General features: G+C 43.7%; 1 protein-coding gene across 2 annotated transcripts; it reads left to right on the top strand.

Moving 5' to 3' along the window:
* Positions 1–27,910, top strand: Skd (mediator complex subunit skuld). Of its 2 annotated transcripts, XM_078182844.1 has the most exons (17): positions 1–140; positions 13,553–13,886; positions 16,455–16,623; positions 16,755–16,900; positions 17,498–17,927; positions 18,780–18,929; positions 19,890–20,457; positions 20,540–20,746; positions 20,826–22,538; positions 22,601–22,943; positions 23,416–23,714; positions 23,792–23,983; positions 24,148–24,459; positions 24,535–24,873; positions 24,951–25,235; positions 25,390–25,661; positions 25,810–27,910. In XM_078182844.1, exons 1-17 carry the CDS (start codon positions 72–74, stop codon positions 25,940–25,942), a joined length of 5,961 nt encoding a protein of 1,986 aa, XP_078038970.1. In that variant the 5' UTR covers positions 1–71; the 3' UTR covers positions 25,943–27,910. The 2 variants fall into 2 exon arrangements, with proteins under 2 accessions (XP_078038970.1, XP_078038971.1); XM_078182845.1 differs by lacking the exon at positions 18,780–18,929.
* Positions 27,911–27,944: the final 34 nt, after the last annotated feature.

Genomic DNA, 27,944 nt, shown 5'->3' on the forward strand with positions numbered 1-27,944 from the left:
TTCGGGGCTGAGAGAGGCGCGCCTCCGCGAGAAGTGTTGCTAATGAGTGTACGGCGTACGATGGAGAAGCCATGACGCATCCGTCGCATCAAACGAACGGCGCTAGCCTGGAGGACTGCCACACAAATTTCTTCGCACTGGTGAGTGATCGGTGAGCCCACTCTTGCCAAGAGTCGGCCCGCATATCTTCTCTGTGTTTCAACCATCGAACGAACGGGGCTTCGACGTCGACGTCGACGGACAGGGACCAGGTGTCTAACGACCGCTTAACGGTACCGCTTGGCGTTACGTCGCGAGTACAAGTCGCCCGGGTTAACCTATATATCGGAGAATTCCCGTGGGCAGTACTCGATCGTTCGTTGTCGACGTCGGTGTTGTGTATCGCGGCACTCCCCTCCCATCCCCCCCCACTCCGCCCTTCTGCCACTGCTACATGTATTTACTACACGCGTATGTGCTTTATGTACACGCGTAGTATATAAAACACATACGCGTATGGCTACGTAAATTCGTATCTATATACACGTATACGTATATATACGTGCATGTATGCTATATGCCTACATTTGCATACATGTATACGGACATGTACGTGTACGCGTACTATGTAGGGGAAAGCGCGTCAGTGGGATTTGAAGTTTGCTATACTACCCAATGTCATGCCTGATTCACGTCGGCCCTGAGTTCTCTGCTCGTCAAAGAGTTAAAGAGGTTGCAGCAGCAGCAGGGCCGACAACCGGTAGAGCTGTTGCATCTGTCGCAGAGAATATCATTCGATTATGAACGCGGGTCCTAGTCCTGCGGTGCTCGCGCCGATATCCGCGCTCTCTCGTCGAGCCTTTGAAACGCGACGCTCTCGCCTTCTCTCTCGACAAATAACAAGATCGCCTCTCGTAACATTCCTTTCGCCTGTCGACGTGCTTCGAAAACTGTGTCAGACATTGTTTCCACTGTTCGAAAGTCCTCTCCGGTCCCAGAACGAGACTAGTGCCGATGCGCGATACCTACGGATAGCGATACCGATACCGACACCGACACCGATCTATCGGTGCACGGAATATGCGTTTTCTACTTGGCGACACGCACGATGCTATGGAAATAAAAGCAATCGTCGGGTAAGAACGCGTTGGCCGTTAGAGAGGTTCGGTCAAGTTTTTATTCAACGGATACGGAGTATGCGGTGGCCGCAGACGCTTCTCTGTCAACTTCTGTCACTTGCCGCCAAGCGGTGCCGCTCGAATGTACCGCGTCGTGTGACGAGCGGACCAAGCGTCTCCGTTTGCATTCGATCGCTGCATCTTACCATCGATTCTAATCGATGTTCGTCTCTTGAATTTGTGGCGAAACGGCTTTTCCGCGTGCGGTTCACAGGTCTACGAAGATAGTGTAAACAATGGTGATCGTTTAGAGAAGAAAGTCCTCCTCTCCGGTATTTTTATAGCCAAACACGTTGAACGATCTATTTTGCCATAGAACGTTTCCCAGCCTAACCTATGCGTTGTAGAAATTTTTCGAAAATCCTTCTCGTAAACTATACATTTCCGAACTTTATAGGTTAGGTCCGTATCTCGAGCGTTTTTTGTTTGAAAAAAATTCGTTCGCGGTTCGCGGAGGTTCGTTGTTCAACGGTACCCGTGAAACGTTTATAGAAACCGTAAATAAATGACGCGTACGTTGCCACGGTTTTTTTCAAATGAAACATTTCTTCAAAATGTCCAGTTGCGAAACGTATTTGAATCTCGTGGAAATCGGAAAGGAGGATCCTTCTGTAAATAATTATAGCAGCATATTTGGAAGGGTATTCACGCTTCCGTCGCTTAGCGGTGACGCGTGGTGGTTTTCTCGAGCGTTTGACCACCACTTTTGGAAGTATACTGCATTGTATGTAAAGCCGCTAGACCGTCTCTCCTGTCTCTCGCTCTCTTTTAGTGTTTCTGACTTCTAACTTTGATGGTACACACGAATCGAGTCGCTTGAAAACATAGCGAACGAGCTTCCGACGGTATTCTCCTTTTCTGGCTCGTAATCGCTGACCGATTTTTCTCGCCAGCCAAGAGAATCGCGTTACTTAATATTTTATTTCGACAAATTCGCTTCGTTTCTATTTCACCGTGAATCCCGGAGCGAAAGTAAGCTAACCAGAGTATATTTCAACGAAACTCCAATATCGGTATGTGGTACGAAATGGTCCTTGCATGTGCCATGTATTTGATCTTTTTGCGTCAAACAAATTTAAAAGGCGATCGAGGAAACAATGGTTGGATTTTATGTTTTTATCAGCGATTTGCATTCCCGTGACCAGATTTAGATTTTTCAGTGAAATTATTTTATTGTCAAGACTCTCGCGGATTTTGCGAAATGTTGTGGTCTGAGCTCGATAATCCTAGTGGTAAATTCGGTGGCTGTCAGGCCTGCGGCCATCATCCGTAGGGAGAACTGTATTCTTTCGTTTCGGCTACACCTACGACTTTCCCCGATAAAGTTCGATTACGTCGACAACAGTTCGCCGGCCCCTACTGTTTCACGCGTGTGCCCGATCCGGGAAACGATTTCGACGTTTCTTTGAATTCTATCCGGCTGCGAGCCGCGAGCTGCTAGCCACGGTTTTCATGCTCGTTCCTCCGGTTTTTTAATTGGCGGAAATGTTGCACAGTTTCCCAGCAGCGCGTACAGTACAGTGCTCCCTCGGACGACCCAGGGGTTAGGGACCGCCGCAGTTATCCGCAGTTTGGAGCCACCTTCGACCTTCGCAAAAATCTCTGCGTGTCGGCGTCTTTCAATCGCGTTTTTACTCCACCAATTTGTGTATTATGTGCAGTGATATCTATCTGTAGCGACGGTCGGCTGTCTTATATTTGAAAGTAGGCCAGGCGACGAGTTCTGTCAAGAATAATTAGTTAAAAAGAAACACGAATTTATGTTTGCTGCATGTTCGGTAAAATTTTAACCGTGCAGAAAAATATATTGTAAATATTCATTCTTTTATTTTCCGTGGCGAGGAAGGTGGTATAATGGGCGCGTACGCTGAATAATCGATTGAAAATGACCAAGTGTAGAGTGGTGCACTTGTAACCGGAGCAGAATTGAAAATATTTTTAGAAATCGAACGGAGGAATTGTACGGTGCAGATTGATAATCGGTTGGTATTGACCAGTAAAACTGTAGCTGCATCGGCTAGACCGAAGCAATGCACGGGGGTGCAGCGGTGCTCATCCTGGACAGTGAATCCAATCCGAAGGCGATGACGAATCCACGAGCCGAATTCTCGCGCTATAAGCCGCTTTCCTCGGCGATATCTCGAAAAATCTCTGAAAAAAAACTCTGCAAATCTCCTGGAATCTCTCGATACGTCGCGTCTCGTACGCGGGAAACGTTGGAACGGTTTGCGCAACGGAAATCACGAATTTCGAAACGCGGCGCTCGCCGGCCGTCGTCGGAGAATCGCTATTACGGATCGCAACAAGGAACGAACGAACGGTGCGCTAGGGCAATAATAATAAGAGGAGCGTGAACTTCCTTCTACGCTACGTCGACGGCGGAATGGAATGGAATGACTGAAGTGCACGCAGTCACGTAGCCTTCTAGAATTTATACGGGATTCCGGCGTACTGTTATTTTTCTCGTCACAAAAGAACCTGCTTGCGGATAGCCTCGAGGCTGACGAAACAATCGGAGCGTAATCCGAACCCTGACAATTTTCAACATCCGTGAAAATTCCTAACTCGAATTTTGGACAATCGCACTGTTTAAATCTTTGCTTTGAATCTTCTGGTTTAATTAATTATAATATTTATGAATGATTATAAAGTGTTTAGATGCAAATTAACAACGGGCTGTGAAATCTCGACACATTGCAACGCACAAGTTCTTCGATTATTTTAAACGTTCTTTTTCCTAATTTTTGAGCCATGCACTTTTATTCGCCCATCAGAGATGTACATACGATGCATCCAATAGAAATAAAAACCTTGCGATAAAATAGTCGAGGATTTGCCAAATTGAAAAGCGTTGAAGATTGTGAATGTATTGGTCCCTCGACCGATGCATATGGTTTTAGAAGAATGTCTCGGAGAAACGTCTAAACACAGTTGAAAAACTATTTCGCGTACATGTTAGCGGAATCGGCGACGGTGTACACGCGGGGGAATCCCAGGAGCGATTCCAACAGATTTGAACCGTATCTAACGCTACATGTATTACGAGGTTCGTTAAGAAGGGGGTTAAAGCGATCGAACGTAAAACGTCCGATGAAGGAGGCACGTTGCGCAGCAATCGAACGCCGCGACCGTAAAAACGGTCGTGGAAAGAAACGACGGAACGTTGGCGAACGTGTTAAGAAAGCTTGAAATTAATTTTCTATGGCAGCGTTTAGCGGTGGGATCGCGAAACGAGCCTCGGCCGAGGCGGTTCTCGTTCGAGTTTTCCTTGGTGCGCGGCTGCACGGAAAAACGGCGAGCGAGGATCGCCGAGGAGAAGAAGGCAAGGTGTACCGAGGTCACCGGTGAGCAAAAGTGCCGAGCTAAAACCGAAGGAACGGTGCGTAAACTCTGTTGTAGTCACTTCTTTACACGTCACGTCCTCGCGGTGCAAGGCTTTCACCTAGCCAGGCTGCCTGAAACCCCCCTACGGGTTCTCCTGTTTCCCTCCACCTCCATCACCGCCGCCGCCACCACCACCACTACCACTACCACCACCACCACCGTCTCCTCCACCGCGGAGCACCAGTTTCAGCATAATATCCTGGCGAAGCTAGCCGCTAGCCAGCCGCTGGTGACTCGTTTCTTGGTCAACGCCGACGTGCGCGCGTATCTCGCTCACGAAATCGGCTACAACTTACGATCGTCTGATATAACCGGAACAAACGGTCCTCTTCTCGCGATCACCTTGCCTGCAAACGGGAAAAATCAGTTTGCGACAAACTCGACGTAGCGCGGTAGTACCGTAGCGCGCGAGAATTAACCCCTTGCTGTTCCTTGACCACCGTGGACCTTCTAACAAAACAGGACTTGTCCATGTTGATTTGCTCGAAACAAGATTTCAATAATGACGTACTTCTCTCTTATCCTGATTTTTAATGCTGTTCTCAATTTGCTAGGAGAACAGTTTGGATGGAACCTAGATGGTTCGTACACCAAAACGATGACCCGTTTCTCCTCTTTCCATTGAAAATTGTTCAAAAATGCGATCACTTGGTATACTTGGGTGTTACGTTTATCCTTTATACTTTACTCGTATAGTCGTCGTCCAGAGCTGAAAGGTTAAGGATTACAGAAAATGTGGAAACGCAAGAAAATGGACGGATGTTTTACGGTGTCAAAGGGATCGCATTGTGATGCTAATTAGTTAACTTGGCGGTGACATTCGCGGAAATCTGTTGTTTAGCTGCGAATTTGGCCTGTCGCCGATATACAATTAGCGATACCGCCGGTACACCGCGAAAGGTGGTTTCGTTGCACGGTCGCGACCTTCGCAGGGCTCTCTAAGGTAATCACCGAGCAAAATAATTGTCATGAGAATGTGTCATCGTCGATGCTAATACCGTGTGACATTCGTCTGGAACATTATTTTGCAATTCCAATGATTCTGGCGCACGGTATACATGCGCTGCCACTAGATTATGCGGAAACTTTAATGCAAAATAAACATCGTATGAATCGATTGTCGAAATCGGTAACAGAGATGAAATCAAAATGTATTCCTTCTTTGAATAGTTTAATAAATTAAGTAGCACGTTGGAACATTATTAGATTTTCTTTCGAAGTCTCCGTTGCTTCGATTCTCCGCGTAGCCAACTCACGATTTTCAAACACGCCGATTATTTAACGATATCCTTGAATTAATGACTCCTATCGAATAATATGCATAATTATGTATCTACGCTACGAGTGGTATGCGCAATGGAACATTTTTTGAACACCGTCTAGGAACGCAGCGGTACGGCGAGTTCACCTGCATTAACATTTATCCCCGTATTAGTCCGAGCATTGTCCCCAAAACGCACATCGAATTATTGATCGAGACAGAGGCGTGGAACAACGCGAGGGAGGGGAGGGGGGCGTTGTGGATGAAAACGGAAGAAACGGCGCGAGCTAATTTTTGCGCACGTGTACTGGAGAACGCAGCGTCGATCCGCGGCCTTCCCATTTCTGTGACTGCGATTGCCGCCACCTTATCGTTGGCGATCGTTGAAGCAGCGCGAGCATCGCGTTCGCGTGGCTTACCAACCGAAATCATCCTCTTCTTCTCTAGCGTAGAAGCCAGTAACGATGTAAAGCGGATGGCGTACCGCCGCGTAAGCGTAAATTCGTTTCCCTCCTTTCTGCATCAAACCGAATTTTTTCTACACCTCCGTTCTAACCGTTTCCACTGTAACAAAGGAATCAGAGTTCAGCGACGAAGATTTCGCGCGCGATCTACTAAATACGAATGTTATTCGTTTCATCGAAATTCAAAGGAAATTTGCTTCCTTTGTTGTAGAAAAATCTAGCAACGTGGCTATGAAAAATTCGAATCCAGACGTTGATAAGTAGTTGACTACTCCAATCCTTTGATAAGTAATTGACTATATCGTTAAAACCAGATTTTCAGAAAGATACAAAATCGATGATAGTTGTTTCAGCTGATACGCGACAAAGATGTGTATTTCTAGTTGTTCGCTTCTATTTCTGGCACGTGTCCACAATTTCTACTTTGCTGTTGCTAAAACAGGCGGGAAAATCGACTGGTAGATGTTTACGTTTCGTCGTCGATAAACACATTTGCTTACGCGACCATCGACTACCGAGTACACGTATGCCGACACGCGTTCACCGAAGTAGCATATTCGCCGGAACTTATACCATTCGCAAGGGTTCTAGTTATTTCAAAGTAAACACGTTGATCATTTTAACTGCGACTTTAGATATTATAATAACATGATCCGATACAATTACCACAGGGAACAGTCGATTACCGAGAAGATCGATATCTTCGTGGCGGCGGAATTTATCGAGGAGCAATTTATTTGCGATACGTATGTTCCACCAGGGATCCATTGGAACAGCGTGTAGATCGTAGACGGTTAGACTTCGAGATTCGCAGAATCGAATCGCATCGGAGAATGAATAAGCATAAGTGTCGGAATACTTACTATCTGTATGTCGGTCAACGTGTATACATATGTATAATGCTGATGCTAATGAATTCTTATCGGTCACAACCGACAGAGTCTGTGATTTTAATGTATCCTTGCAGTAGCCGGGTCTTTGGACTCGATGCTGACTCATTTAGCGGGTTCACTGTCTGTACAGCGCGCAGCGTACGTTTACGGTTTACCATTCAGAAAACAGAGATATACGTGCATACCATGCGTACGTGTATCGTTGAAAATCAATTGTTCTCCCGTCACTGTTTCGGATCTTTGATCTCATTGCGCAACGACTGTTTGATCCACTTTCGATATGAAAATTGCAAACAATTTTGTATCTTCGACAACTGGTGCCGACTGTGTTCAGAAATATCGAACATAACGCGAACAATACGCGACAAAATTATAGAAGTATAGTTTACGACGGATGGTGTCTGAGCATTTTTAAAATTGAAAATACTTTGAAAGCCGTAAAAATGCTGGTGGTGCCAAAATTTGTTTGCCCGCGTGGATTGGTAACCACGAAAGAAAATTTTTCATCGAGTGGTACAGATGCGATCTAAATTCAAATAAAAATATGCTGATTTTCCGAGGGTTCAAACGGTAATGTCCTCTTAACACATTCGCATCGGGATATTTTTCCTTAAATTTTCATATAAATCGGGGCATTTTAGCAATGTCAAGATATTCTAACATATAGGTAAACGAGAATTCTCGTTTCCCGACGACAATGTTTTTCTTTTTAAAACGAGAATTCTCGTTTCCCGATGCGAATGTGTTAATAAACGTATTATGACCGCGCGAGTGGGTCAAACGCCGACCGTGCCACGAGTTGCCTACACCCCTTGCAGTGGAATTCAACGCCGACCGTATTCTTACTCGATCTACAGGGTGTCGCAGTAGTTCGCCTGGCACAATTCGGAATGAAACGACATCACGCGGAAGGTTCTAAACGCGATTTTAAAACACCACTTTCGCTTCTAATCCGTTTCATCGTCTACGCGAAAGAAAAAAAGAAATACCGCACGTGTTACAATCCATTGGAATATTTAAGGATCGACGTACCTTAAAACGAACCCTTTACCAAATATCTAAAATCCGCGGTTTATCTGTAATTATCGTTGATTACCCGTAAACTATGGTTTCTTCAATGAACGAACCGAATGATGCTCGCGCGAAACACAGGAAATTCGCGGGACGTTCCCGTGAACCGCGTCCTCAAGGAAAATAATTCAAGCGAGGTGTAGTCGGGCGAGTAGGACGCCAAGAAGGAAGAATGTATCGGGAGAGAATCGGAACATGGGATAGTCAGCCAGCAGGAGAACCGGAGAAGGAGAGGAGTAGGAAGAAGCGGACGACGAGTGCGGCGCGGCGCGTCGCGTGGCAGGATGAAACGAGGGAATGTAGGGGATCCCCGCGTTCAATCCACGCGGCCGGCCTTGCACGTCGCCTTGCTTGTATTGATCAGCAAGCTTGACAGTCCCGTAGCGTTACGATGGGCGCCTTCACTCACCGATTATTTCGTCGCGGCGTGTCGAGCCGGCGTGCGCGTCGCACGGTGCACCGCGAAGCGCCCGCTTTTGGGGCGGCATTCAATTATTTCTGTTCCGTTTATCATAAATTTAGTTAGCCGGTTTCTATGCTACGCATTTGGTGGAATAACTTCGTAGAAGGCAACGTTTCTCAAACGAAACTTACGTAATATCAAAATACATACTGTCTGGCGAATTTGATAGTACGTGAAAAGCCCAGGGTATTTCGAACCTTTTTTGTAATACCTTATTTTGCTCATGCGACATGCAAGTGTAATCAAATTTCGAAAGATTCACTACAATTGGACAACCCTTGTCCATCGTTTTCAATAAAAGTTCTTTCGTAGGAACGTTCGTCGTTCGTAAGACGGCGTAAACAAGTTACGTTACGAACCGGTTTACTATTCGATCTTCTTAATACTCGCACGTCGAACGCGCTCGGGATCGGTAGTCTCCTGCTGATTCCGTGGCTCTCTTTCAGCGCATAAACACGATTCTTTCGACATTTCGTAGAGATAGTTTCGCGCGAATACACAGCAGCGGCTTTCTCGATTTTCGACCCTAGTTGAGAGTATCGTGGCATCGCTCCGCGCCACCGGCGTCGGCGCTTTCGAAATCGATTTTTTCCCCGGCTATCCAGTCTCGTCAGACCTTCTTATCAACGGCTACCCACTAATCGCATCGATTTCTACACAAAACTGCATAAACATATTTTTTTCTTAGCGAGTGTGGCCGCACGACAACGAGCAAGATTGGAAAATTCTTTACCTGGTGACGAAACATCGGCAAACCATCGGTGTCAACCTTTCGATTATCGATGTCTACGGATAATTTTTCGCTCGACGAAACGTTGATCAACGTTTCCGTGTTACCAATCGATTAACAATATCGAAAACGCTAAATTAAATTTAATCTCCGCAAAAAAAAAAAAAGAATCTCACCGACATTATATAATTTCTTGACTCGCCTAACGGACGATCGAGACGAATTATTTATTACAACTACCTGGTACAAGGATTTAAGCTCGATTCGTAACCGATTGCTTTCTTTGTTCACTTTCTTCCGAAGAGAAAACATGACCGAGTTACATATAAGGCTGCATTTAAATGTGTGACGCGTTGGCAATGAATACAAGCGTAAAGCACCAGAAACGGTGTGCCCTGCTAAAGTATTCGAGGGTACTGTAATATGCGGTATCGGTCGATACCAATTATCGATTCTGAACATTTTCTTCGCGGCTTTCTTATCTCGAGACTTACTTCGAACTGTCAGAGTGTTAAGCGCTCGAAAGCGTGACAAATGGAATTCCTCGGCGCGTTGCATTCATCGTTTGAAAGGGAAAGCACCAACGATGCTAATTAAATTCAAATTGACGCGTTAACGGGGAAGCCAAGCCGTAGGTCAATGGACGACGCGGACGGGTCTGCCGAATCAGAGTCCTTTCGACGTTGCCTTGCCAATTTATTTATTTCTTCTTCTTTTTATTTCGTTTTATCCGAACCAATCGTTTACACGAACCTTGTCATAGTAAAATAATTATTTAACTGCTAACTTTATTAAAAAATTAATACTTTACCAGATTACTTAACTCGGCTAATTGGTTGCCAGATTATTTATTTATCATTTGCATTCCATATTATTTTTCGTATAAATATATAATTATATTCTAGATTCAGTCTTTGCATTCTTTCGAATAAATAGTCTTGCATTCACGGAAAAAGTTACTTTGCACTCGAGCGGTGACTCCGAGGCACCACTAAAAATTGTTGCATCGCGTTCGAAAATAATATTTGCATTGTTAAAGTTTCTTTACTTAAATAAAAAATGGTTAAAAGCCTATTTTATAAGTGACATAAAATGGGAATTGTGTTGGGTAGAAAAACTATTTCCGATTTGCAGTTAAAAAATGGCCTCCAGCGCAAAGAGTTAAAAATTATCAAATTCTAGCCCTCTTCTAGTTCTTTACTGTATCTTCAGCAAATTCTATCCCCGTATATACAAAACATTTTCTTGTTCGGCTAAATAACGACGTTCGCGGTTCAAGAAGAGCAAAAAAGGTTCGCGATTCGCGTTGCATCGGCGTCCGATAAGGGTGGAATTTGTTGTGTATACATACACATGTTCCGCGTTGAGCGGTGTCGAGTTTTCGCACGCGTTCGAATTGGTTCCGGTTCTATCAGCTGGCAATGTGACGTAAGGAGACGCACGCGTTCGACTGGGCAAGGAACGCGCTATGCGTGGCGCGCGGACCGTTTCACGATTGCGCCGATTCCGCCGATTGCGCGTGCCTTTATTGCCCTCTTGTGGTCTCTACAGGCGACGTTGTCGCCGTCGTCGTCGCTGTGGCGCCATACCCATAGATTGTAGATGGTTGCGCGCTGGCGTCGTGATTCATAGAATCTTCTACCGAATAACGAGACCTCCGTGACTTCCCTGGTGTATCGTCGGCCATTGCTAGACAGCGTGGGAGCTTGCATTCCCCTGCAACGATTATTCGGATGATTCGTCGAAAATTTGGATACATTTTCATCCCAAAATCCCTAATATTTTTTTTAAATTATGGAAAGAGAACACAGCTTTACCAATGGAAAATTAAAATGATTTTAACTTAAAGAGTAAGCTACAGTATTGCTCGGTGCACTATGCGGCGCGGCGCGGCGGTACGTAGTCGAGAGGATTCGTTAGAATCAGGTGCAACGGAGACGGATGCCCCCGTCGTATCTGGTCGAACGTACTCTCGTTAACGGAGAAGACGCTGACCTTGTCGTACAAATGGATCGCGAATCGAGCGTATGCGCCACCGTTTTCACCATGCCTCCACCTACTCTTTAGCCGTCTTATCGGGTGAAGTTCATTGACGCGTTTCGACGAGTTCGATGCGACAACGGCCAGATTACAAACTGTTTCCGCGCGCTCTCGGGATTTTCCGTTTCGCGCGTCCGCGTTCAGCTTGTTCGCGCGCCGATGAAACGAGATCCCTTAGCCGCGCGAGGAAATTTTACTGGTCACGGTTAAATCGACGATTCGTTGCGTTGCGTGAGAAATGGAAATGGAATGCGACGAAAGTTCAAGGACCGACCTTTCTCAACGGTCAACGAATGTTCGATACCGTGTCCTGCACCGCCGCCGCCGCCTTTAACCGAGGCCTCGTTAACTCGATGACATTTTGTTTGGTCGGTGGCTATGGCTTTGGTCGTTCCCACCGGTAACACAGTTATCGAGAGAATCGATTTATTTCCTAGAAATCAGAACCGCGTCTCGGGTGCTGCTCTCAAAATTTTCCCGTAGCTTCTAGAGTTCCCTGAAACGAGAAAGTTAGCTGCTTTCGATGTTTCCTGTTTTCAAAATTTCTACGTACGTTTGTCTAGTGTTTCGATGGAGAACAGACACCGAAGATTATATTTCGTAGAAGAGATATCCGCTATAAAAGAAAACGTAGCCTTTTGGCTACTGAAATTTCCATTTGCGTCGGAATATTTTGAACGGAGATTATGATTGACCCGATAAATCCAGTGCTAACGAATCGTAATGATCCAACTTTCCTCGATAATTGTCGCATCGCATTGTTTATACGTGCGTGGGTATTTAATGGCTGCGGATTGTGCACGCGAGGTTTCCTATTTGTATGCGTATTCCGTGGACGAGCAACGGCAACGGCAGTTAAGAAAACAGAGCGGTGTTGTAAACAAGCGGAATAGCAGAGATTAACCCTCGATCGCCTTGACCGGTCAAAACGCGTTGCATCGATTCGAGCACCGTAAGGGTCGAAACACGCTTTTGCATGCCAGGCTGCTGCTAGGGTCTTGCACTCCAAGGCCGTCCAAGGCCGAAATATTCCAACAGCGTTGGCCGGACGGCGTGGCCTGGCACGAGAGCGGCGCGCATACTGTCAACACTCTAATGTAAACTAAATGAAAGAATATTTTGGACTTGGGTAACCTTGGAGTACGCCCAGTCTGGCAACAAGCATGTATCGACCTTAATTGTTTAGGATACGGTAGTACGAATAAAGTAAGCATTTTTTCAGTAGAATACCCTATCGTAAACAATATGCCGAGCGTGAAAACAACTATAAGCGTAGGTTGTAGGCACTTCGAAACGGTTCGATGAGGACTGCGATGCTGCGATAGAACGTTACAGATTTATGATATTTTTATTCAATCTATTCGGTTTTTATCGCGAGTTAAGTTTTATCATTTTTATCAATTACAAGATTTAACTTTAAACGCGTTAGACGTGGGTTTAAATTATATAGACGGCGTCAAAAAGTTGACTACCTCGTATCGTTTGATTTTGATGAAGCAATTTTTGTACATTTTTGTACAAAAACCAAAATTAATGATTAAATTTAACTTGTTCCCAACCGTTCTACCCGTTATCGGAGACTATAGCCGGTTGATGCGTACGTAGTCCCACGTCATTGTAAAATGTATATGCTCGGTTGCCATTGACGTCATTCTGTAATTTCAATGAGATCGATGCTTTCACATTTATTGGATATTCATGATTACCTCGTCTAAATCGGTACGTCATATTCGTTTCCGAAACACTTGTACTATCTTGGAGAAAGCTTGACTCGTAATCGCTAGCCCATCGGAGACACGTTTCAACAAAAACTTTAGAAAATTCGTATACATCTTTCCACCTATTCTTGACTAATACAGATTCGGGAGAGATATCCAATTCCACAAAAGGTCTTAAAAATCGTTGATTGCGTATTTTGGAAAGACAGAAAGAGAGCATGAGAGCGAGAGAGAGAGAGAGAGAAATTTAGTTAAGAAACAAGTTAGTTAGAATTAGAGAAAGAAGCCCTGTTCCATTCGTTAGCATAATTTCTGATTTGATAAAACTGCAAATTTCAGTTGGATGTAATATGAATGGTTTGATATGGTAGACGGACCTCTGCGGCATCAAATGGAGGAAACTCGTGTGGGGCGAAGTGGCCGGCGGCTTCGGTGGCACTCCCCTCGAGGACCCGGTGCTCTCGAGCTTCTCGCGGTGCCTCGCGGGTGACATTCTCTGCGTGTGGCGGCGGGTCGCCGCGACGCCGGCCACATCCGGCCCGGCAACCGCCTCTGCGACCGGAGCTGGCATCTTCGACCTGGGCATCGCACCCTCGCCCGCACCGCCACCCCTCTCCCTCACCGCCGCTAAGGAACTCTGGATTTTCTGGTACGGCGAGGAACCTGATCTCTCCGGTATCGTGTCGCCGGAACTGATTGCGTGCGGTGAGTAAAGCCACCATCCAACCGTACCGCGCTACCGTGTCGCGATTCTCTTCTCCTCTTCTCCACTTTTCCCGTAGGTACTCTGCGCGACGATCGCACCGAGATAGCTACCCCTTTCGTCGGCTCGCTAGATTCTGTTATGCACGGTATACGTCCAGCTAGGGGTGATCTGGACATCTTTGTTCGGGGTCGTTCCGTCGTTCCATCGTTCGTTCGTTCGTTCGTTCGTTGGGATAGCGAACTTTGGTGTCAACTTTTCCGGGCTGCTTCCCACGTCCGCCGACAGGTGGCTACTTTTCCCGTTGCTATTTTATCCGTCACCGATCCATACGCGTTGTATACAGGCTGTCCCAAAACACTCGCTGCATACACGAGCCATAATAAAGTTACTTCGAGTTCCGCCCTCGCGGCTCCGAGATACCCTGTATAAACCGTTCGCACGATAACCTGGGTCCAAAACGCGGTACCTACTCGTTTAACAGTCTTAGCGGGCCCAGGACGAAATGTTATCCTTCTATCTTCCTTCTCGCAGCCATCGCGCGATAGCCCCATAATTTATTGAAAAGGGAGTGTCGAGGACGAGTTTTGTACGTCCGAATCGCGTACCGATTTATTCCGTTTATCCAGCTAATTTCATTTTAAACCACAAACACTAGAAAATACCTTGTCCTACTATTTCTATTTTCAGCTTATCGAAGTAAATTCTCTGTTCAATTTATTTGTTTAAATTTGTTAGTTTTTTTTCAAACTTGCGTATAATCTTCTTGTAACCTTTGTTACGTTAATGTGAACAATTTAGATTTGAAAGGGTTAAGTCATTTTATGGAGCATCTAAAATCCAACTTTCGAAGCTATTCTCCCTCTTCGTACATGAAAACAAGTAGCTGTAAAAAGATAAATGACGAATATTTTTCGATCGTTTGTACGTCTGCCAAGTTGCATTACGATGGACAATTTCTAGTTGGATGACGACTCTTGTCCGTGGCAATTGCCGTTGCACGATAATCGAACACCCAAGTGCGTTCCGCTTACGTCCAACACCCCGCAATGCAACCCGCCCCGTCGCGTCTTGGCTACGCTACTCGACCGATCGCCGACCGCCCTAGCTTCGTAACTCACTGCCCATAATTGATAACGTAATTGCGGCCTCTTCGATTAGAACAAATTCAGACCAGTTATAATTAATAGCCGCTCGCACAAAGTACAGTCGCAAGCGGGAGGTGTCTCGAGTAAAATACTAACATTCCTCGGACAGCGTGCAATTACACGTTGCACGACAACTGCACCGGAGCATATTTCTACTTTGTTCTCCTTTCTCTTCTTCGCCGAGCGATCCAAAGAAATCAATTGCTCTTCTCGAGAGAAAATCTTTACGCGATGTTTCCGGCAGCCCCTGGCACGTGACTTTATCGAGCGTACCGGTTAACGACCGGTGTCACGCAGACAATGCTCGCATGACATCGTTTGCGAACACTCATAGGAAAGTAGTATATTATAGTGGTTTTGTTTTGAATTGGCTGCGATAGACGAAGCGGTTGAATCGGTACAAGCGATCACAAATTAAGATAATACCTTAACACGGAATCGAACGACTTTTGCCATTTTCATTAATATCGCGAAAAATCATTTCCCTATTGTTCCCACGCGTAGAACGATCGTAAGATCACAGCGTACTACAACCGAAAGATTTTTGTTCGTAACTGCAGTTTCTCTTACTTTCATTAATTTAATTACGAAGCGCACGTGGAGAATGAAAAGTTGAAATTCCCGAATTAACTTCGCTTTTTTCTGTCTTTTTCGCCTGCCAATTTCCGTCGCAATCGTGCGCATAATATCGTCCAGCGACTACTGCAAAGGGCCAATACATTGCCCCGCTGATTACCGGAGAGCCTTGCAATTTTCTATCACGAATTACTACTCCGGAAACAACGGCTCTGTTCGTAAGCTTAGGACAGCTAAAAAAATGGTTTCGTTTCGTGGAAAGGTGTGCAAAGCGGTAACGCCAGCGAAACCGTGTTTCTCTCTGCACGGGGTCGCTGAACCGTATACTTGCACTCTGCAACTCGGTGCATCGCAACGCGGAGATCCTTTATTGTGCACCACGAGGAATGCACTGATCGCGGAACCAAATGGTAAACCGTTAACCAACGTGTCGAACGTTGCGACAGGGCGGCGGCTGGGGGAGGTTTGTGTGCCTGTGTGTGTGTGTGCGCGCGCGAGAGAGAGAGAGAGAGAGAAAGGGCAGGAAAATCGCGATTGATTTCCCGAAAGAGAAAAGAAGCAATTTTTTCACCGGCCGCCGCGGTCGTGTCGCACGCAAATCGCGTTACTTTCACGAGACCGAGCATCGCCTCGATTCGCCCGAGGAAGTAGATCGCGGGAAACTATCAGAAAACCTATGCTGTTCTGCCGCCAGAAAAGAATACCTAGGTGAAACAAAAGTATAATTGAAGGAACGAATAAAATTTGGCACGCGAGAGAATCTAGCGCACGCCGATAACCCCGAAACCCGCGTTACCCCCGTTACCCCCGAACGAATAATAATTAATCATTTGATTGTAATTGCAGAAAGTGAACAGGGCTCTTGGGAAAGCGGATTATCGTATGAGTGCCGGTCACTACTTTTCAAGGCTCTGCATAACTTGATCGAACGGTGCTTACTGTCACGTGATTTTATTCGCTTAGGAAAGTGGTTCGTACAACCTTACGATGGCTTCGAGAAACACCGATGTAGTAGGTAAGGACTTGACATTGCTTTTCTTCTATTTTCTATTATTATTATTCTTCTCTTCTCTTCTCTCCTCTCTTCATTCGTTCCATACTGTTGTTTGCGCTTCGTTCTAAGCGAGTTACTTTTTTATTTTGCAGTTGTCACCTGTCGTTCTCGTTTGCATTCTTCGTCCATGGAGAGAGCACTGTATGCGCTAGTGTGGATGTTAGGCAGCATCCTGCTGTACGACATCTCACCAGAGCTTGCTTGCAACGTACCCAAACCTCCCAATCTGGGGTTAAAGGTAGCCATTCGGAATGTTCACTTAACACCGAGAAATGACGAAAACTGAAACACAACATCGTATACATTTCGGTTTATTCGTGCAAACGAATCGTGATGCATAAGAACGATGCGATAAATGATGCTATGGAAGCATTTACATCGAATTTTAATAGCTTCTAAAGATTTTGATGACATTTCTATCAAGTCATCACTGATACGATATATGCTTCCGACTCAACTTTAAAAATGTTTTACGAATACAATTATCTTGTTTCGTATACACCGGGGTTAACAAGATGAGAGATCGCATACACTTATAAACCGAAAAGCAACGTTACTTTCGAGAGTTCTTTTCATTATTTTATTATTCGACGTTACATAGTATCGAACAGTAATTCCTGAAAGTTGCGTAGAACATTCCTTTTTACCAATTCGTTGACCAAATGTTTAAAGATGCTTCATGTATGTAAATCCCGAATATACTAGTTCTAGAGAAGTGTACAGAGAAGCATATTACACGGGTGTGTCCGAATTTGTCACTACGGTGATTGTGTTCTTTCACCAAATCGAATGCGATTGCAACAGCGATTTACCAAGTATCTATTTTCCTCTGCAGTGATTCTAGCTCCGTACGGGCTAGCAGGTACTTTAACTGGTCCAGTGGGGCGAACTGATAGTCAACTTCTTGAAGAATGGAAACACTTCTATCCAATCAATGGCAGCAATATCGAAGCAGGACTTCCACCGTTGGTAGATGTACTTGTTGGTGGTGTTCGCATGCGATATCCTTCCTGTTATGTTCTGGTCACTGATATGGACGACACTCCACCCGAAACTCCGCTTTCTCCGCCGAGCAGTCCTACCAGCTGCGAACATCCGCTCCTAGGTCAGCAGGAATTACGAGCAGCTACGGAACTGCCGGAGCGCGTATGGGCAGAATGTACTTCGAGTTCACCGATCTCTGCTTCCAAAACAGAATCTTCCACCGAACAAGGAACCTGGAGCTTCATTGATGCAACACAAAAGTCTTCCTGTACCTGTTCAAAGTGAGTAGTTTGTTGGAACATGGTCCACAAACTGTTACTGCATTGTAATTTTATATTATATCATCATGTATGAATTCATGTATAACCTTGATGTAAGGAAAGCATTGAAATGCACCTGACAATGAGAAAACAATGCAGTAATAGTACTGAGAATGATACCGTCAGGTTGACCCAATTTGTTATAGTACTATGCAAAGAATGTATTGGTTTATTATTTTTTTTTTTTTTTCAAAGTATTATTTCTTTTGCACATGTATTCATTGTAGCAGTAAATTATTTCTTTCGACTGCATTCTATGTTTATCTGATAACGTTTAAGATAGTATTATTCACAATTATTATTGGTTTTGTTTGCATGTTATAGCACAGTTATACGAAACGTAGGTCTCAATTATTCCAGTAAATAAGTAGTAATTTATTTAAGTGGCTGTCGCAACATGTGCATGTGAACTTAGTTTCCCATTGTTTGTTTAAGGATGGCTCAAATGCGATTGTTTATTTAAAATTAGTCTTTGTTTTATGCAATGGAACTATCTTATTTTATATATATTTCCATTAGGAAAGGATATGTCATGTTTATTGTAGAAAATACATGGTAAGTCCATGGTCGAATAATAGTAGAGGCATGATATTGATAGCCATTACGATAAAAGCATTCGCGCGAAGTTATCAGAAAACTTTAGTGAGGACAATAGATTACAAGCACAAGCAAAGTTGCGAGAATAGATCAATTGATTAGCGATTACAGATGACGAGGAATTTTTTGCTATATGATCCTATACCTTGGTATAATATAAATTTAAAAAACAGATAGATATAGGAGAAAACAAGATGTTAAATGCATCGGTTGCAGGTATACGACCCCCGGGGGTTGGAAGAGCCTGGCCTCCTCTCAGGTTCAGAGGGAGAGAGTAGATAAAGGTGGACGGAGGGTCGTACCATTTCATCGACGCTCTACCACCCAGTGGGATGCTTGTCCCTCTGTCCCTGCTAATGCCCCCAGGTGGGTAATCTCTGCCCCGATATCAACTGAAGAACCATTTCTCTCATATCTTAATAAATCACCGCAATAATGCCAACTTCATGTGATCGTTATGATGCCATAACGTCATCCTTTAATTCACATCGCTTTTTAAAGTTGCGCTATTTATCTGATATAATAATAACTAAATCAAATGCACGTATATCGCATTAATCAAACATCATTGCGTAGTTTTCTTCATTCTTCTTTGTTATTTCATTCTTGGAGAAGGGAAGGGTGGTGTGGATTAGGTCTGAGATCATTAACAAATTATATAGAAGAGAATGATGATACACGGTCCATTTCTTTTCTGCTGTTCAAGAAGCGTGGTCAATATGTTTTATATATGTACTTGGAAAGGTGGTATCCATTGCGTATATGTATTTATCAATGTACTGTTGTATGTTTATATGTACATATCTGGTGAACAATTATTCATGCAGCGATCTGAAAATTATAAATTTGAATGGGAGAAACGTCATTATCGTATTTATAGTTTTAACAATTAACAGTATCACAAAATAACAGATTTTATAACGACTAGTAGCCATATATATTTTCTTCTTTTCAATCTTAATGTTCTATGCTTTTGAGGGTATACTTTGCATGGATCGTTGGTATTATAGTAGAATCTAGCATGAACGTGTATAATTAATTAAAATAAAGACATATATATTTATTATGCTTCTTATCCTCATCTTGTTTTTATTTAGCATTTTTCAGCTTATCAGTGTCGATATTATTAATTAAATTATTAAAATCATTGTACTTAGGAAGATGGCTAAAGACACACATAGATTAATAGACAAACAGTCCAACAACGATATGTTTAGATAGACAGATGTTTGATGCAAAGATGTCTTCATCCATACTATCTAGTAGAATGATAATTGCAACACTTTAACGATGGAGTCGAATGAATAATTTTATGTTTATATTTAGGTCTATATTGAATAGAACAGAGGCACCGAGTACACCACCAGGTGGACCTCCCTCTTATTCAAGGGGACCACCGACAGGAGGAGATTGTCTACCAGTTCCATCTGTTGGCTCACCAGGTTCCCCAGCACCTTCACCTCTTCCAACTCCACATTCCGAGCCAGCGTCCGTTCCACCAGCTGAGCCTACAATGCCCACTCTAAGTCCTCAACCACCACCCAGTCATACAAACACTGCCCCACCGTTAACCCCTTCTCAAGGTCCGAAGTCAACCTCCTCCGCATGCAATAATCAAGTGCATAGTCCAGCTCCTGGGCCAACTTTAAAACGACCAGTCTTAGTCTCCAGAGAATGTGAGGATATGTATTTAGAAAATGAACAGTCATTACCTTGGCTCTATGATTACTCGATGCAAGAAGCATGGCTCAATCATCCTGTGAAACGTTTTAAGGAATCTAATAGTAGTCCAGTCAATGTGCGGAGCAATACTTTGTATCCACCAATGAATTCCCAGGTTTCTCAGTCACAGACTCCAAAATTAGAAATAAAGCAGGAACCAAATGTGAATGTTGTAAGTTATCCTTTTTCTTCCTCGTGATGTCCATATCGATCAATGTGTTTTGTACGTGAACCACGTTTGATTCTCAATATAGGGGGATTGCATCGGAAGAAGAACAGATCCTTACGAGTTCGATGCCACAGGCGAAGAAAACGGTACGGGTGTCGACGGACTTAGACGACAAAGAGATGACCCTACCAAACCAGGATCTTTGTTTACCAGTGAAGGTCTTCAAGCATCCTACAAAGATTTAGATCAAATCTTTGACAACTCCGATCCTGATACATCTAGCGATGAAACCGTACGTACACCGCCTTTAAGTTTTAATGATTATTTTCTACCGATAGAATGGATCACATCAAGTTTCTTTTTACAAACAGAATTTAAATCAACTTCAAGTGCAAACACCGCCGGAATCGAACAGATCCGGTGGACTACACGATGAAACCAGGGTGGACACTAATAACAGACATAATAATCGTGGAGTAGGTGTTTTACGACCAGAAGAACTTTCCAAAATGTTTCCAACACCACCATCCCTAGAACATAATCCAGTCGCTTCACCTTGTCAGCTGAGCGACCCTTTAATGGACCAGACAGAGCTTTCTGTACCTCAACGACCACTCAGGCATCTCCCTGATATCTATCCAAACATGGGATCCCCTCAAGAAGAACCAATCGACGATTGGTCCTATGTGTTCAAGCCTACACAAATCTGTAAGATGGTTGGTTCTTCCAAGTATGCTCCTCTTACGAATTTGCCCAGCCAATCTTTACCACCTGTCACACTGCCATCGCACTGCATATACAGACCTTCCTGGCAGTGCAATCCAGCACCCAACAACACAGACAAACCACTTCCACCCACTAGACCCGGATCGGTTCAACAGCAACCTTGTCCGCCGAGCCCAGCACCATTGGGAGCACCTTATCGTTCGGCAACTATTTCTGGCAGACCGCCACCGCCACCGTATGATCAGCCAAGCCCAGCAACATCTACCACGTCTTCATATCTCAACAAAAACCTGAATAGTATTGAAGCGGACACACCGGGACCTGCGCGCGCTCCAGAATCGAACTCTCTTATAGTGAACATCTTATTAGGCGATACTGCTCTGAACATCTTCCGCGATCACAACTTCGACAGTTGCAGTCTCTGCGTGTGTAACGCAGGTCCGAAGGTAGTTGGCAATATCAAAGGTGCCGATGCAGGTGTTTACCTGACGCACTCTTGGTCAGGTGGGGCTCTTTTCCAAGACGATGATCAGATTAGGTGTAGTTGCGGGTTTAGCGCGGTAGTGAACCGACGATTGGCTCATCGAGCGGGTTTGTTTTACGAGGACGAGATGGAGATCACCGGTATTGCCGAAGATCCCGCGGAAAAGAAAAAAGTGTCTTTGGTAGCTGTGGCATGCGGAGGCGGAAAACCATCCGAGGGCTTAGATGTGATACCACCGAACGTGTTGGAGTTGCTGCGGGAACAGTGTTTGATCGTGCAGAGCTCCGCGAGTAGTCTGTACAGAGCGTCTAGAATTTACGCGACAATGAAAAGCTACTCGATGCTCGCGCCTACAGTGAACATGTTAGAGTTTAATGACGGGAACGAAGTGTCGCTGACGGCTCTCGATCAGGGTAAAATCGACGGTACGCACAACGAAAGGACTAATCGCGTGAACGGTGTGCATCGATGGGTATTCCTCAGAGCAAAGGGTCCTCAGTGTAGCGGTGATATTGTTAGGATGATGAGGGCACTGCAACCGCTCCTGCAAGACGCGGTACAAAAGAAATGTACTACACGCATGTGGGAGGCACCGTACACCGTCGCTGGCCCTCTTACATGGAGGCAGTTCCATCGCTTAGCTGGTCGGGGCACCGACGATCGCTGTGAACCACAACCAATACCTGCGTTGGTTGTTGGTCACGATCGGGATTGGCTGTCTTTATCACCTTATGCCCTGAGTTACTGGGAGAAACTACTTCTGGAACCGTATGCTGGACCTAGGGACGTCGCTTATGTGGTTGTAGCGCCAGATAGCGATTGTGTTGTCAATAAAGTGAAATCATTCTTCCGTGAACTATCAACCACTTATGAAGTAAGTATTTCATGCCATAGCAGAACCCATTGCCTGATGTATACAACGATACACCTTTACAGATCTGTCGATTGGGAAGGCATACGCCCATTTCAAAGGCACTTCGTGATGGCATTCTTCGAGTTGGTAAATCATCTGTGCAAAAGCAAGCCAAACAACAGATAGACGACTGGTTTAAGTTATTAGGCGAGAATCAATTGGGAGAACTGTTGCGGCTGTACGCTCAAGTCTGTAACCACCGATTAGCACCGTATTTAACGCAGGTTATACAAGATCGAAGTTTGTTAGATCATGGGGATTCTCAGCCGGCCAATAAGCAGCAACAGCAGCAACAAACAACTATTCCTGTTACTGAGACCATGCCAGCGACACCTGACGTAATGACAAATAAACCCGAATCCGTTGGTAGGTCTTTATATTAAATGTACACTTGAAGGTAAATATACATGGTGTTGAGCAAAAGGTGGAAGAACAATTTGGCGACGATTCTCTATGACAATATAAAACGAAACTCAAGAAAGTAAATGAGAATTTTACCTCAAATTTTCTTTCACTTATTACTAAACAGCCTTTATAATGAAGTAGTAAACGTAGCAGTACCACAAACATACGTTCCAGGGCAATTTTTGCTATTCCAAATGCTTTGAAACTGGTCTGAAAAAAAAAATAATTTAATAGAGATGATTGCTTTAAATACTTTATTGTTATATTACTTCTTTGTGGTAGCCTTTCTTTTGTTCGTTAATTTCAATTTCGTCTTCACGGTCCCGCTCGCCTTACTACCTTACTATATCATTACCTCCAATCGTACAAGTTTGATTATAGAGGGATGTGTCCTATTATCGTGCAACAAATAATTTTCAAATCAATGTTTTAGAAGGAGAAAATCCTAGAAGCGAAACTCCATCGTCGAATACGGCAACAAATTCGAATTCTAACACCGGTAATACAACACCAACTTCTCAAACTGCCACGATACCCACTAACAACTCCGCGGGTCCAGATGAAGAGGAAGTAGAACCTCCGGCTGTGGTGGTTTATTTGGTTGAACCTTTCTCGCTAGGAGGCCCCGAGGATCCTGACCGTCGAAGACTCGCAATTTTAGCTTTATTACGTGCATATTCCGCAGCGGTGAATAGCATGCCTGAAAATATTAGATCAAACATAAACGTTCAGGTAAGACTTCATGTTCATTGTCATGCTATTTTCGGCCAGGCTCGTGTTCTAATCGTATGGTGCTTGTTCATTCACAGTTAATATCCTTGGAAAGTATAATGGAATTAGGCCGAGCTAGAGAAAGGCGGAAAATACAAGATGAGATGCGAGCTTTAGCATTAAACGTGTTTCTGCAGGGCCGTCGATTGTTAAACCATAACTCTACGGTAAAAAGTCTCACTGGCTTTGGTACTGCTGCCGCTGCAGATCTTTTCCTTAAGAGTAAAGATGTAAGACCCCCGCTTTTACTTTTGTCCTGCAAACGGATCTTTGAATGAAATCACCCGGTTGCTTGTGCCATTTCGTAAACCGAGAATAGCAAACTATATGTGAGCTGTAACTCGGTCGTTTTCAGGCTCAGACTTCTAGTAATACTCTTGAAATTCTACATCAGGAACGAAACAGAGCACCGTACCGGTTGTACGCGCCGGCCTATGTCCTGGCTCCTCTACGGGCAAAGAGCGAGGCACCTGAGTCATTCGGCATCGCTGGACCAGAGGAATGCGCAGTACTTTACCTGAGCTACTGTCTCAGCGAGGACCAGTCATGGCTTCTCGCAGTCGCGACTGACGACCGGGGTGAGATATTTGAGACGGCCACCATCAACATCGACATACCCAATCGAAAGAGAAGAAAGCGAGCATCGGCCCGACGAATTGGACTACAGAAGTTAATGGATTTCATTCTGGGTGTGATGTCTCAGGGCGTAAGTGTATTTAGAATTCGTGAGATAACGGTTGGTGCTCCCAAGTCAAAATATATTTATTACGCTTTTTTACAGGTACAACCCTGGAGATTAGTGGTGGGCCGCGTGGGACGTATTGGTCACGGCGAATTGAAGGGATGGAGCTGGTTGCTATCTAGAAAAGCGCTCCTGAAGGCATCGAAGCACTTAAAAGAGATATGTGGCCAGTGCAGTTTGCTTTACCCGTCGGCAGCACCTTGCGTTCTCAGCGCGTGTTTAGTTTCTCTCGAGCCAGATTCAACTTTGAGACTGATGGCTGATCAGTTCACACCTGATGAAAGATTTAGTCAGGCGTCGGTAAACTGCCAATTATCTACACCACAAGATGTCACATGTACTCACATTCTCGTCTTTCCTACGTCTGCCACTACTCAGGTAAATTGATGACACAAGTAACTCTGACTTGATACGATAAAGGATAATGCCTAAGGATTAATATTCTTTTTCTACAGTCGTCACAGACTGCATTTCAAGAACAACATATTAATGGACCAGATTTAGGAGACGATGAATTATTTTCGGCTTTGAATGATGACATGCCAGAAGGTATGGAAGGTATGGGAGATTTCAACGATATCTTCAACGTATGGCCAGAAGCTGGCGCCGGTGGTGGACAAAGTCCTGGCGCCAGTCCCCATCGTCCTGAAGGATCTCCCTTGGGTGGAGATGGTGGTGGTTCGGGTTTAGGCAATCACGATGGCCCCGGAAGCCCATTCCCGTGCAGTAACACACCAAGAGTAAGTAGATACTCAGTAATACCGAATTCTATTGGAAAAGAAAATGTTCGATGTAATATTGAAACATTCTTTGCGGTTGTTACATTTACTAAACACTTGTTTTGATTATAATAATTACACGAATGATGCTACTATTGAAATTGTTGATCAATAGGTGGCAGTTGCTGAGCAAGCTGAAGAAGTAGGTACGCTATTGCAGCAACCACTTGCTCTTGGTTACTTAGTATCTACTGCGCCAACCGGACGTATGCCACCATGGTTTTGGTCAGCTTGCCCCCATCTCGAAGGCGTTTGTCCAGTGTTCTTGAAGAATGCCTTACATTTGCATAGTCCAGCAATACAGCAGAATAGTGATGATCTCTTACAACAGCAAACTGCACTTACTGCTCATCCGTTAGACTCGCAGTATACCACCGATGTGCTCAGGTTTATATATTTTTCATATTTACACTTGAAGATACCAGTGATCTAAGTTTGATTATGTACAATCGGTTGTATGTAAATATATATTTTTTAATGTATCAAATTTTATTAAAATGGAATGTAACGTTCAACTATGTTTTATGACTTTCAGATACGTGTTGGAAGGATACAATGCATTATCGTGGCTCGCTGTAGACGCGAACACGAAGGATCGACTATCCTGCTTGCCAGTGCACATACAAGCGCTCATGCAGCTCTACCATGCAGCGGCAGCTCTCGTCTGACCCACACCCTCTCCCTTCGTAGTGCAGTATGTGCACCTCTCTCACGCACTCCTTAACCGTACCATCACTTGGGGCTTTACGAGAGCAACTGGTTTCCTAGATCCGTCTTCAACTGTTAATGACTCTGAGATTCCTCGAATAATTGGGATAGAATGATCCTTCGGCCAATCGTCGATGATCCCACGACACTATGAACACCGAGATCTTTTTCCTTGCTCGGCTTCTTTTTACTCCTCAAATTCACACGACACGGTGAGATCAAGTCACGTTGCGATAATACTTACCGTAAGCTCGATTTTGACGTAATTCCTTTTCTTTCTTTTTCTTTTTTATATATATATATATATATATATATATATATAAATAATATATATATATAACACTGTTCTTCTATCCGTATAATTGTTGACAGGCGGATAAACCGAGAAATAAAGTAGATTGTACTTTGTGTTTAAGCAGTAATCGTGACAAATAAAAAGTAAACACGAAGACACTACTAATTAACGACCATGCATTACCGCATACCAAATGGAGTCTGAAGAATGAAAGTGAGAATTGCATGCGATAATAGATGAATAAGAAAGATTGAAAGAACGAATGAAAACTCGAGAAAATGTCAGTAAAAAGGGAATAAGTGAGAACGAAAGACGATGTGTGGAAGAAAACGAGTGACTGTCTGTATAAGCGGAAGCGAAGGGGAAACGGAAGAGAGAAAGAGAGAGAGCGAGAGAGAGAGAGAGAGTGCGTTTGAAGAAGCCAACTTTCGATTGTCTCTCTATCAATAGATAGTTCAATTACGAATCAGAATCTCTAGAAAATTACGTAACCAAAACGTTTTTAATTGTAAATTGAATTTTGTACAAAGCTTTTATTATTAATAACGACGAAGTAATATAAATGATATTACGTTGTTTTTTAATTTTATAGAGATGATATAAATGAAAAAAAAGAAAGAACAGAAAGGGAGGCGACACTTCTTTTTTACAAGTATATTGCCTCGTACAAGCCCCTGGTGTGAGATAAGTATGACAATTATATAATATTATATTGTATTATGCTCGCGCGGCACTGGGTCACTGTTATTATGTTTCCTGGACCCGTTAGCGCAATTTTTCGATGCTGTTTGACAAATTTTATTCGAATTAGGTGACCTCTATATATTATACATACATGAATAGTGTAAAATATTGTTTTTAAATAATTTATGAAGTGAAACATCGCCGATGTATTAGATTATTGAGAATGAACGAAGGGAGCGAGAGAGAAAAGAGAATGAGAGAAGAGCACAGTTTTGTTCCCTGCAATTTAGGAAAAATAATTTAAAATATACAAGCAAAATGAGCAAGTGAACGAAGCGAAAAAATATATGAGGAAAAAAATAAAAAGACAAGAGATACGAATACAGGGCGCGTCTGAATGGAAGCCAATGGTGGCTAGTTGCGTCAGTCGCATAGTACAAATATGACTTGTACATAGCAATCCCTAATCCTCCCCCTTATAAAGTTATTGGTTAATTTACTCACACACCACACTCACACTGTATCTATAGTATTTATTATCTGGGTAGAACATCATTATTGGGATTATTATTATTAATTATTATTACTATTATTATATTAATATTACGAAATACAGTTTTATGTGTATATATAATTATATACCTCATTTCACACAAAACGCGTATCTTACAGTGTCGATGTTGCAAGCATAATGGAAACGTCGCAACATTTACATATTTCTAAGAAATAGTTCAATAAACATCAAAATTCTTTATTTTCTTTCTGCTGGAAAATTTTAGAAGAAGATGTACGTACCTTCAGTGTACACAGAATAGGTATGAGAACAATTATTAGATGATAACTTTTCTTTTTATACGGAAATATTTTCTTTTCTATGCAATGTTAAAGAATAGCGACAGTTTTGAATAAAGAAGACGAACCATACGTTATTTATTTTGAACAGGAAATTAATTTTTGAGGTCACAGTGGTGTAAATACTGTTT

This window comes from Augochlora pura, chromosome 6 (genome assembly GCF_028453695.1).
Source record: "Augochlora pura isolate Apur16 chromosome 6, APUR_v2.2.1, whole genome shotgun sequence".
In the NCBI taxonomy this organism is placed as follows: domain Eukaryota; kingdom Metazoa; phylum Arthropoda; class Insecta; order Hymenoptera; family Halictidae; genus Augochlora; species Augochlora pura.

What these genes read in the sequence shown, in the direction of transcription:
- Skd (XM_078182844.1), top strand. Translation starts at nt 72, where the DNA reads ATGACGCATCCGTCGCATCAAACGAACGGCGCTAGCCTGGAGGACTGC. An exon ending in ACACAAATTTCTTCGCACTG is followed by an intron (nt 141 to 13,552) that starts GTGAGTGATCGG and finishes TTGATATGGTAG; the next exon opens with ACGGACCTCTGCGGCATCAA. An exon ending in GTCCCTGCTAATGCCCCCAG is followed by an intron (nt 18,930 to 19,889) that starts GTGGGTAATCTC and finishes GTTTATATTTAG; the next exon opens with GTCTATATTGAATAGAACAG.